The sequence below is a fragment of the Trachymyrmex cornetzi genome, unplaced genomic scaffold (assembly GCF_001594075.2).
Source record: "Trachymyrmex cornetzi isolate Tcor2-1 unplaced genomic scaffold, Tcor1.1 scaffold309, whole genome shotgun sequence".
Classification (NCBI taxonomy): Eukaryota; Metazoa; Arthropoda; class Insecta; order Hymenoptera; family Formicidae; genus Trachymyrmex; species Trachymyrmex cornetzi.
This window is the reverse complement of record NW_017297786.1, coordinates 847,426-858,326: the sequence shown is the minus strand read 5'-3', so window position 1 is coordinate 858,326 and position 10,901 is coordinate 847,426. Positions and strand designations below refer to the sequence as shown.

The 10,901-nt window shown below is 34.0% G+C and overlaps 2 protein-coding genes across 2 annotated transcripts; both read left to right on the top strand.

The window, feature by feature from the left end:
* Nucleotides 1-4,593: 4,593 nt before the first annotated feature.
* Nucleotides 4,594-7,283, top strand: dare (NADPH:adrenodoxin oxidoreductase, mitochondrial). The gene is made up of 4 exons (XM_018509686.1): nucleotides 4,594-5,065; nucleotides 5,305-5,523; nucleotides 5,935-6,150; nucleotides 6,329-7,283. Exons 1-4 carry the CDS (start codon nucleotides 4,940-4,942, stop codon nucleotides 7,187-7,189), a joined length of 1,422 nt encoding a protein of 473 aa, XP_018365188.1. The 5' UTR covers nucleotides 4,594-4,939; the 3' UTR covers nucleotides 7,190-7,283.
* Nucleotides 7,284-7,809: 526 nt separating this feature from the next.
* Nucleotides 7,810-10,396, top strand: Tsen2 (tRNA splicing endonuclease subunit 2). The gene is made up of 6 exons (XM_018509687.1): nucleotides 7,810-7,923; nucleotides 8,445-8,616; nucleotides 8,682-8,832; nucleotides 8,985-9,644; nucleotides 9,856-10,016; nucleotides 10,123-10,396. Exons 2-6 carry the CDS (start codon nucleotides 8,452-8,454, stop codon nucleotides 10,294-10,296), a joined length of 1,311 nt encoding a protein of 436 aa, XP_018365189.1. The 5' UTR covers nucleotides 7,810-7,923; nucleotides 8,445-8,451; the 3' UTR covers nucleotides 10,297-10,396.
* Nucleotides 10,397-10,901: the final 505 nt, after the last annotated feature.

Genomic DNA, 10,901 nt, shown 5'->3' with positions numbered 1-10,901 from the left:
TTCGGGTAACATATCCACAGTACTCCAGTAATCAATTTTAATATACAAAAGAGAGAAGAGAGAGAGAGAGAAGACCGACAAGACCCATTATTTTAATATTAATAAATTAATAAGTTAATTTCGTTTTTACTCATCAATGCGTAACAGTTGAACTATCTTTTCGGTGGAATTGAGCGCAACACTAAGAAAATGTTTATTTTTCCCGTACCCAATCGATTTGCTGAAACTCTTCTATCAATTATTTAAAAATACGTCGTGCCTGATTCCACTATCCATATTGATAAATTGCGTGCATACGACGCTTTGTGTAATGAAAATTACACACATTTTACAGAGTCAATAATAGTACAAATATTATAAATCCAGAAAATACACACAGAACATAGAACGACTCTAGAAGAATATGCGTTCATATATTCCTCGATACAGCATTCAAAATTATTTAGAATATCATACCCCACCTAAAATCTTAATAAAAATACATATTCGACGCGTTTTTACTCAAAATGAAAGAATCTGGCAAAAAAATGCGGCGGTCGGCCTCGTGAACCGAGATATTAAGTGTTGAAGTTTGATATTTTAGAGGTTAAGATATCTGTTATCTCCACTCGATACAGCGCTATATATACGTTCTGCTTTAATTAGACAAATTCACTGCTTTAAAAACAAATTCTCTGCTTCATGAATACAAATTCACTCTTTAAAAACACAAATTCACTGCTTTAAAAATATAAATTCACTGCTTTAAAAACACAAATTCAATGCAAAGAATTTGTGTGCTTAAAACAGTGATGAATTTATATTTTTAAAGCAGTAAATTTGTGTTTGTGAAGCAGAGAAATTGTTTTTAAAGCAGTGAATTTGTGTAATTAAAGCAGAACGTATATACATAGCGCTATATTGAATCGGGATGATAGATATTTTAACCTTTAAAATTCCGAACTTTAACTCTTAATATCTCGGTTCACGAGGCCAACCGCCGCATTTTTTTGCCAGATTCTTTCATTTCGAATGAAAACGCGTCGAATGGGTGTATTTTTATTAGATTTTAGGTGGGGTATGATATTCTAATAAAAATAATTACCCGGAGCTCGACAACGATCGCGAACGTTCATCGAGAAGATCATGAGAAAATTCAACTATTACACGCACTGTTTTACGCACGATAAATACCGCGTCCCGAACAAGCATCGCAGACACTTGTCGCACTCGCGTGTTTGAATTGACGAAATTGACGATGAAAAACGCTATACGTTTGCGCGAGCAGCCGTGCTACGAGTCACATGAACCCCGTAGAACAGCGTCACAATGCGCGAAATTCTTGATGGACTGTATGACCTCCGCGTGTACCTACTGCCTAAAATATGATTTCGAATGCCAAGACGACGCATAACGAGTCAAAAATGGAATGCGTACCTGACAAATCCGATCCAATTACTCAGTCTTGCCTTTGTGTCCGAACAGTGAAGACGGAAAGTTCATTCGCGGGCGTTGCTGGACACTTTGAAGATCCACTGGCTAGGCATCCTCCGCTTTCGTTTTCTCCCTTTACTGCACCTGAAGCACGTTACACATACACATGAGACTCAATATATATACATATAATTTCGACGAGCCATGTCGAAAAGAAACGCAAAATTCTCACCTCATTTAGCCTCCGATATTCTGCGAACGCAGCTAACTTCGCGATTCCACTGTGCTCGATCGCAACGAAAAGCACGAAAGAGGCGATCGAGAACATTCGTCGACAAGATCGCAAGTAAATCCAGCTTCCGCACGCGTTATCTCACGCACAAATATCCGTGCTCCGAGCCGTGTGGAACCCGTAGCGTGACGCGCATGACGTAGGCCTACGTCACAGCGACGTCGCTGTGACGTAGGCCTACGTCACGCGCTACGGGTTCCACACGGCTCGGAGCACGGCCTCTTGCGCAGTAGACGATCGCCAGACGCCACGCCGTAATATACCGTCCTTCCGTCTTCGTAGGTGAATTCTCATCGGTTCAAATACGCGTTCGCGACAAGTACGTGCAATATTCGTTTTCGACAGCGACGGGGGATTATTTGTGCGTGAGATAACGTGTGTGGAAGCCGGATTTACTTGCGATCTTGTCGACGAATGTTCTCGATCGCCTCTTTCGTGCTTTTCGTTGCGATCGAGCACAGAGGAATCGCGAAGTTAGCTGCGTTCGCAGAATATCGGAGGCTAAATGAGGTGAGAATCTTGCGTTTCTTTTCGACATGGCTCGTCGAAATTATATGAATATATATTGAGTCTCATGTGTATGTGTAATGTGCTTCAGGTGCAGTAAAGGGAGAAAACGAAAGCGGAGGATGCCTATCCAGTGGATTTTCAAAGTGTCCAGCAACGGCCGCGAATGAACTTTCCGTCTTCACTGTTCGGACACAAAGGCAAGACTGAGTAATTGGATCGGATTTGTCAGGTACGCATTCCATTTTTGACTCGTTATGCGTCGTCTTGGCATTCGAAATCATATTTTAGGCAGTAGGTACACGCGGAGGTCATACAGTCCATCAAGAATTTCGCGCATTGTGACGCTGTTCTACGGGGTTCATGTGACTCGTAGCACGGCTGCTCGTGCAAACGTATAGCGTTTTTCATCGTCAATTTCGTGAATTCAAACGCGAGAGTGCGACAAGTGTCTGCGATGCTTGTTCGGGACAACGACGCGAAATTGATTGTGCATAAAACAATGCATGTGGCAGTTGAATTTTCTCACGATCTTGTCGATGAACGTTCGCGATTGTTTTCGAGCTCCGCGGGTAATTATTTATTAGAATATCATACCCCACCTTTTACATTGTTATTACATTGTTATACATTGATGGAACGTATTTGATATTATTTTATTATTTCAAATATTTCGTATTAATTATAATGTGATGTCAAAAGGCAAGAAGTAAAAAGAGGTTTTTACTAGCGTGGTTTCTTTTACATAGTCTTTATTCAATTAATAATTTTTATTTAATTATTCGTACTTATTGTCGTAGTATATTTCGCACTTTGCTTTTGGCATCTCTGGCACTTGATCAATACTATATTACTTGCATGGTTCTTTTAAACGTAATTAATAATTATTCGCGTGGGGTATTTTTGATGTTACAACATTATATCTCAATTTTTATTATTTCATTTAATGATTCATATTTAAACAAAGGTTAATAGAACAGTGAAAACGGAAAGTTCATTCGCGGCCGTTGTCAAAAGACAGTACGGTACCGGCTGGTATACCGGCGTACGTTGCGCGGCATTCAATTCCGTTCAATGCGATATTTAGAGGCCGATTCTGTAACTCTTAACGACAGTCGTTGATGTCGTTGCGCAGATATTATATAGAGTAAAAAAGCTGCGCAATGATATCAACGATTATCGTTTAAGAGTTACAGAATCGACCCCTTAACGATTGTTAATACGAATTATATGATATACTTTCTACAAAGAAGAATTAAGATTTTTTTGTATGATCCCCATAATTTCTCATCTTATTGTTTATCGTTTTGTCTTTCAAATTTAGAGTCGTTAAACTAAAAAATGGTTTAACAGCTTTGTTAATATCTAATCTGGAAGGAGCGAATAATGACGATATGAATGACAAAGATTATGAAGCAACTTGTTCTTCAGCTAAACCAGTTAAAAAAGACTTAAGAAAGGTATATATAGCCAAGATAATTCAGTTAGCACTTTTGGATACTTCTAGCATATTATTTTTTACATTATTTGTTATTAAAAAATACATTGAGATAATAATATCTCGGAGATGGATTTATAAAATCATAAAAAATAATCTATCTCTTCAAAACTGCATTCAAAAGTGCATTATTAGCGCAATTGTGTCGATCCATCTTTATCGTTCATCCGACATGAAATGTACACAACCTAGGCCGTATTTCTCTTGCCTATATGTCTGGCCGTATGGAGAGAGAGAGTAGTCATATTTTCTTTTACTATTCAATGTACATTCGTCAATGGCAGAATAGTGACATACACATTATGGATGTCTGTGACTGGACTGCTATTTCATCGATTCTTATTAGCTTCTATCGTTTTAAGATAAAAATTTTTTAATATTCTTTCCTCAGTCAGAAATGACAATGAAATAGACATCAAATCGATATCGATTCGACGTCGATTCAACATCGATTCCATTGTCATTTCTTACTGGGTCTCAGTCCCTAATATATTACTTGATCTGTTAATATTTCTTAACTCTTATTTAAGCGGATTTTTAATTGTAAGTATTATAGGAGTCTTAATTGATAATTATAAATTTTTTATTATGAACAAATATAAATTTATAAACTAGTAATATTTTAATTTTTAATTAAATGAAAATAAAACTCCCAAATACGCAGCTAAACCGAATGACAATCCCAGTTTTTCTGACAAGGTGAGTTTTTTTTTATGTCGTGATAATATAGGCGCGTTCAAGCCGGACAAAGCGGCTAGCCTGCTCGCTGAGCAATTGAATGTGATTGGTTGGATCTGTAAGTATAACAACTAATCAAATTCATTTGCTTGGCGAGCAGGCTAGCCGCTTTGTCGACTTGTACGCGTTCAGTGCCACGTGCGCACTTTGCAGAACTAACCTCAAAATCGGAGGAACATGCTCCCGACTTTCATTCAATTCTTATTTTCTGATAAATTTATGCGGTAATATTTTAATCGAATAGCGAATATAACATGGGCTAATAAATACTTTCAGATCCATTGTATCTGCTTGTTTTATAGAAAGAGGAATAATTGATATTTTACAATATTTTACAATATTTTACTACATAGAACAGTGACCTGCCTCCTAAAATTTTCACCGACTGTTCTAATTCTAATAACGAAACAGCATTCGAGAGCTCGACGATTTTTTCGAAACGTATCATAACAGTGAAACTTAGTTTTGAATCAACATTGCCATATATAAAGATGAGATACAACATTCTCAAAAGTTGTACTCGTTTACTATGTACTGTAGCACAACAATCCGTACCTCAGGTATGCATCGTCGGTGCAGGTCCAGCGGGCTTCTATGCAGCTCAACAGTTACTGAGGGTAATAACATGTGTATATAATATACAAAATAGATTAATTATAATTAATGATAATATCTTATTAATTGTTCTGAAAAACACACATGCATATTCCATAATACTATAAGTATTTTGTATGTAATAAGTAGAATAGTATAAGTATTTTGTATGTATATAAGAATTTGTTTATTAAATAATTCTTATAAATATCCTGTATAGAATAAGAAAATGAAAGTAAAATTTGTATGAAATTGATAACAGGATTCAAGCAACGCAATAATCACCATTCTGGACAAACAACCAGTTCCCTTTGGTTTAATACGCTATGGGGTTGCTCCGGATCATCAGGATGTGAAGAACGTCCTCAATACATTTCACAAAATCGCGACCAATCCACGTGTTGAATTCCTGGGCAATGTTAGACTTGGCATCAATATTGATGTCAACTACCTGCGAAATTTGTATGATGCTGTGTTATTGGTATGTTTGGTATTCAAAATGAATTATATTAACTCATGTAATTAACATTTTTATTTTTCCTGAATTTACCACTTTATCTGTGAGATATAAATAGCGCTTTGCTTATTTCAAATATTATAATATTTCAATAATATAAATTATAATGAAAAAAGGATTAACTTTTATAATTATATATAGCAATTAAATTTATTTAAATACTTTTGAACATATTATAAATTTTTTGTAACTATATTTTACATTTACATATTTTTATTTATTATATATAATACTTTTAATGAAATAAGTATTACAATTAATTTTTTAATAAGTATCAAGTAATCATTATATCAATTCAAAATCTATTTATTCTAATTAGTACTAGTATATGCCAAATCTTTGTAATTAATAATTACTTTTTGATTTTCATTCCAGGCTTATGGAGCTCAAGAAGATCGATTTCTCAATGTACCTGGTGAACACTTAAACAATGTAATATCAGCCCGGCATTTTGTTGGTTGGTACAATGGACTGCCAGATGATAAAGATCTGAAGATTAACTTAGATGTAGAAGAAGCAGTTATCATAGGTCAAGGCAATGTAGCCATAGATGTCGCAAGGATTCTTTTGACGCCAGTCGACAAGCTTAAGGTGATACCTAAATCTCTAACTAGCATTTAATTTTAAATTAAGAATTTTCTGTCAGAGAGGTATATGGATAAGGACAAAATAACATAAGAATTCCAAAGATTAAACTATACAAATTAAAAACTATTTTTTAATTTTGTCAATTGAAATCTCTCTCTCTCTTCTCTCTTGGTTATTTTAGAATACTGATATTACATCGTACGCCTTGGAAGCTTTAAGTCGTAGTAGAGTGCGAAAAGTCACCATGGTTGGACGAAGAGGACCTTTGCAAGCTGCATTTACAACCGCGGAACTGCGGGAAATTCTGAAGCTGCAAGACTGTAAAACTTTTTGGCGACAGCAAGACTTCGAAAACTTACAGACAATTGTACCGACTTTAGACAGACCCCGGAAACGATTAACGGAACTCATGTTGAAATCTTTAGAAGAATCCAAGAATGACTCGGTGCACACAAAAGAACTACATCAGATCTTTCTACGCAGCCCCATCGAGTTTCATGGCAGTAAAGAATTACAGAGCATCAAATTTGCTATCAATCAGTTACAAGGAGAGACGATACAAAATCAGGTAGCCGAGACGACCGGCAAATTCGAAGAGATCCCATGCGGTCTGGCTCTACGCAGTATCGGTTACAAGACCGAGCAAATATATAAGGATATACCATGTAATGCAAAAATGGGATGCTTGGAGAACATTGACGGTAAGATCGAAGAGAGGAACGGTGAACAAGCACCTCTCTATGTCGCAGGATGGGCAGGAACTGGTCCAACTGGGGTCATTCTAACGACCATGAGAAACGCTTTCCAAGTCGCTAGATTAATATACAATGACTTGCCCTCCAATCTGAAAGGAGGTGACGCCAGACGCGAGTTGTGCTTTGAGTTGTGCAATAAGAACTCGGTCCAAACTGTGTCTTATGAAGACTGGCTGAAGATTGATCGCGTTGAACAACAGCGCGGCAAGCAGTTGGGGAAAGTACGGGAGAAGATAGTCAGTGTGTATGAAATGCTGAGAATCGCTGAAAATCGCATACAAAGATGAAGGACCGATTTGGTACGAGTACATTTTTCCCAAAGATTAAAAGAATTAATTTAAAATTTTATTTTGTACTTGAAACGAGAGAGAGAGAGAGAGAGAGAGAAGTAGAAAGAGAAAGAGAAAGAGGAAGAGAGGATAAAGATTTATTTTCCTCGAGTTCTGTTTCAACAAGTTCAATAAAACTGGAAGGCTTTGATTGTGCACATTTTGCACATATCGCTAATTAGCCAATTTAATACAAAATATTCTCATTAGTAAAGCAGTAAAAAATTACTAGGCATCGACCGATGTGAGTGGTGTGTGCAGTCGGGAATAGGCTAATGAGACCCTCTTATATTCTGATCAGTTATAATCTGATTTTATCTGCGAAATATATATTTTTTATGTACTTTTACAATAATGTAGAGATTCGGACTATATCTGCTTATGTCTGATCAGATCGAGAGGCTTCAGTACATAAATAATTTCTATTTATAATTATATAAGTAATTAATAAATGATTACATTATAGAGATATATTGATGTTTAAATGTAATGATGAAGATTAAGTAAAGATCTGTTTTTTTATAATTGAATATATAACTTATACCTTTGTGTTTGAAACTTAGCAAAAAGGAAAGTTTTAGTTGGTGGTAGTGCAATAAAAAACAAACTTTAGATGTCGGCACGTGTTTTACTCTTAACTTAACCTCTAAACCTTACTCCCAATCTGAAGGCATCAGCTGTTATTCGAGAGAGTAAGCCTTTTTTTTCAATAATCAGTAATAAATAGTATAAACATGAAAATATATTTTCCTTTACTTTTCTATATTATATTTAAGCTATATTTCAAATTCTGCATAAAATAATTTTTGTATAAAGAAATCAATTTTTATTTTTATATAGGTTATTGTTATATCTTTTACATAAAATTAATCATTATGACTTTTATATAAAGTTAATTGTTATATCTTCATGAAGAGAGAAAAATCACATCTCTTACTTAAAAGAATTATTCATTATTTAGCATTGAAATTGATTTATTTTTTAACCAAAGATTAAGCTCTGAGTTACAGTCTTAATTTAATTTTTGAAATTTATTTTATATTCCGTTATATTGGAATTAGTTGCAAGTTGTTAGGCAGTTTATTTGTTTATTAATTTCTGTTAATAATTAATAACATAATACAAAAATTTATAATTCTTTTCAGCAGATATCTTACATTTGAATGATATAACTAATGCTTTTCCAAAACTTCATATTGTTATCTGCTTGTAGTTAAAACATGGATCTGCGAGAACCAAAGAGGAAAAGAACAAAATTAAAGTCACGATTGCCATTTCCCATTCTATTGAATGAAACACAAGAATGGCCAATGTATACCGCACATCTCACAGACATAGGATCTTGTATAATTGAACCTGAAGAGATGTCAGCAGTACATTCTATGGTAAAGTTCAATTTTATCAGAGTAATTTTTCCTACGAACAACAGAATAAATATGTGTGTTTGTAGGGATTTTTTGGTAAAGGATCGTTGTCACGTAGTTATCCATCATTTGGCAAAGCAAGGTACGGAGCACCGCCAGTTGTTCGGAACAGACAGTGGCTTTGCAGACAAAAATGGCTTAAAGAAGTCCAAGAATTAAATTCTACCGAATACAAAGGTGTGTAATAAAAAATATTTTGTGACTTATACAATATATCTCGTTTCTAAGTATTATATGAATGAAAATAACACCTTACAAAATAATATCTATAAAGTAATAAAATATAAGGTGATATTGAAATATAGTGGAAATTTATTATGTAATTGCAGATGATAAAGCAATTGCTCAATATGAAGAAAGAAATATCCCGGATGAAGAGAACATTGGCGACATCATTGAAATTCCATCAAATTCTATTGAAAACGGAAGCAAGCGGAGAAATGAGATAGACACAAAAAACACAGAGATCGATGAAGTTACTTTAGATTCCGCAGAGGAGGACGATATATGTGTCATTGTTAATAGAGATTCGATTCAATGTGATAATGCTGAAAGCTCATCAAGCACTCACGATGATAAGAACAGCTCAGAAGACAGACTAGACGAGGAAGATCACTGGAAATTGTATAACGATTTTAAAAACGATTGCATGAACGAGGATGACAATCAACATGGAAAATTGTTAGTATTGCCAGATAGCGACTCAGACACCGAGAATTATTTAAAAAATATTAAACCAAGAATCGAGAACGAGGGTTTTCCTATTCGAGAGGCTTTGCATCTCACCTTCGAAGAGACCTTTTTCCTCCTTTTTGGATTAGGTTGCTTGCAACTGGTTCACTTCGACGGTAGTCTGCTAGACATCAACAGCGCGTGGTTGTACTTTTGCAAGGAGAAACCAGATTTTATACAGAAATATGTAGTTTACCATTATTATAGGAGCAAAGGTTGGGTTGTCAAGCCTGGCTTAAAATATGGTGGTGATTTCTGTTAGTATTTTTTTGATTACTTGTTCTTTGAAAATGTATTATAAAAACGCTTTTATATTATTTATAATTTTTTTTATATTGACAGTATTTTGTTATTTTTAAAATCCTTTTTCTCTTTAATCTTTTTTTCTTTTTTTTCTTTTCGTAATATTAAAAATATTTTTCTTCTTTTTACGTTATCATTATTTTACTCGAAATACTTTTGTTTCAGTGCTTTACAAAGAGGGACCACCATTTTATCACGCTTCTTACATCGTTATAATAGAAGTAGCAGATGCAGACTCTTTAATTGTAGATCCTACTATGTCCTCGCGATCCATAACGTGGAATAATTTGTTTGGATTTGAAAGACTGTCCGAAACTGCTGCTAAGGTAAACGTGAATTTATCTATTACATATATGTGATGGAGATTTAGAGAAAGTTATTTCTAATTTTCTACGAAATTTTTAATTTATTTTATGTTTGTACGAATAACAGGAAATACTTTTCGCCCAAGTTTTATGGCCATCGTCAGTATCTCGAGATATCAACATGACTAGTCCCGAAATACTTTCCGAATTCACAGTGAGAGAATTACTTTGGCGTAGATGGAATCCGAAACAGCATCGAGAAGACATTCCCATCGAAGAAGAGGACGAGGATTCGTACTAAAAGATTTTTAAATTATTTACATACATTATATTTATCTTTCAAATCTTTTTACAACGACTGTAAGTTATTTTATATATAAACTTTTTATTACGTTAAGACTGCAGACACATATTAATATATGTATATATAATTTCTTTATTAATAAGCTATGTATATATGTTGCATTAAAACATAGTGTGGATCGTCATATAATGTTTTATAAAAAAGTAAATGACTTTTTTAATAAAAATAATTCCTTATAGATTTCCTAATTGCACGATATAAGCATACATAAAAGATTATTTTTGTATTTATATTATAATAATTGTTGATTGACAATATATACATTAATAATGTAGCATTTTAATAGTACAAGAATTGCGTAAGAGATAATATCTAAAATTAATTACGCAGATTATTTTATTGTAACCAAATAATCTGTATAATTAACATTACATTATATTTACATATTATTATATATAGGAATATATTTACATATAGAAATATTAATGTCTAATCTCGAAGTATTTACACACACATGGGATAACTGTGAGTTATCAATGTTACTAAATCTATCGATAAAAGTGAGAAATTCAGAAAATGTTAAATATATTATGAGATGTTTA

Excerpts from the sequence above, each read along its gene's own strand:
- Tsen2 (XM_018509687.1), top strand. The coding sequence starts at position 8,452 with ATGGATCTGCGAGAACCAAAGAGGAAAAGAACAAAATTAAAGTCACGA. Across the intron at positions 8,617-8,681 it reads TGTCAGCAGTACATTCTATG|GGATTTTTTGGTAAAGGATC; the intron begins GTAAAGTTCAAT and ends GTGTGTTTGTAG. Across the intron at positions 10,017-10,122 it reads TGTCCGAAACTGCTGCTAAG|GAAATACTTTTCGCCCAAGT; the intron begins GTAAACGTGAAT and ends TACGAATAACAG.
- dare (XM_018509686.1), top strand. The coding sequence starts at position 4,940 with ATGAGATACAACATTCTCAAAAGTTGTACTCGTTTACTATGTACTGTA. Across the intron at positions 5,066-5,304 it reads CAGCTCAACAGTTACTGAGG|GATTCAAGCAACGCAATAAT; the intron begins GTAATAACATGT and ends AATTGATAACAG. Across the intron at positions 6,151-6,328 it reads CGCCAGTCGACAAGCTTAAG|AATACTGATATTACATCGTA; the intron begins GTGATACCTAAA and ends TGGTTATTTTAG.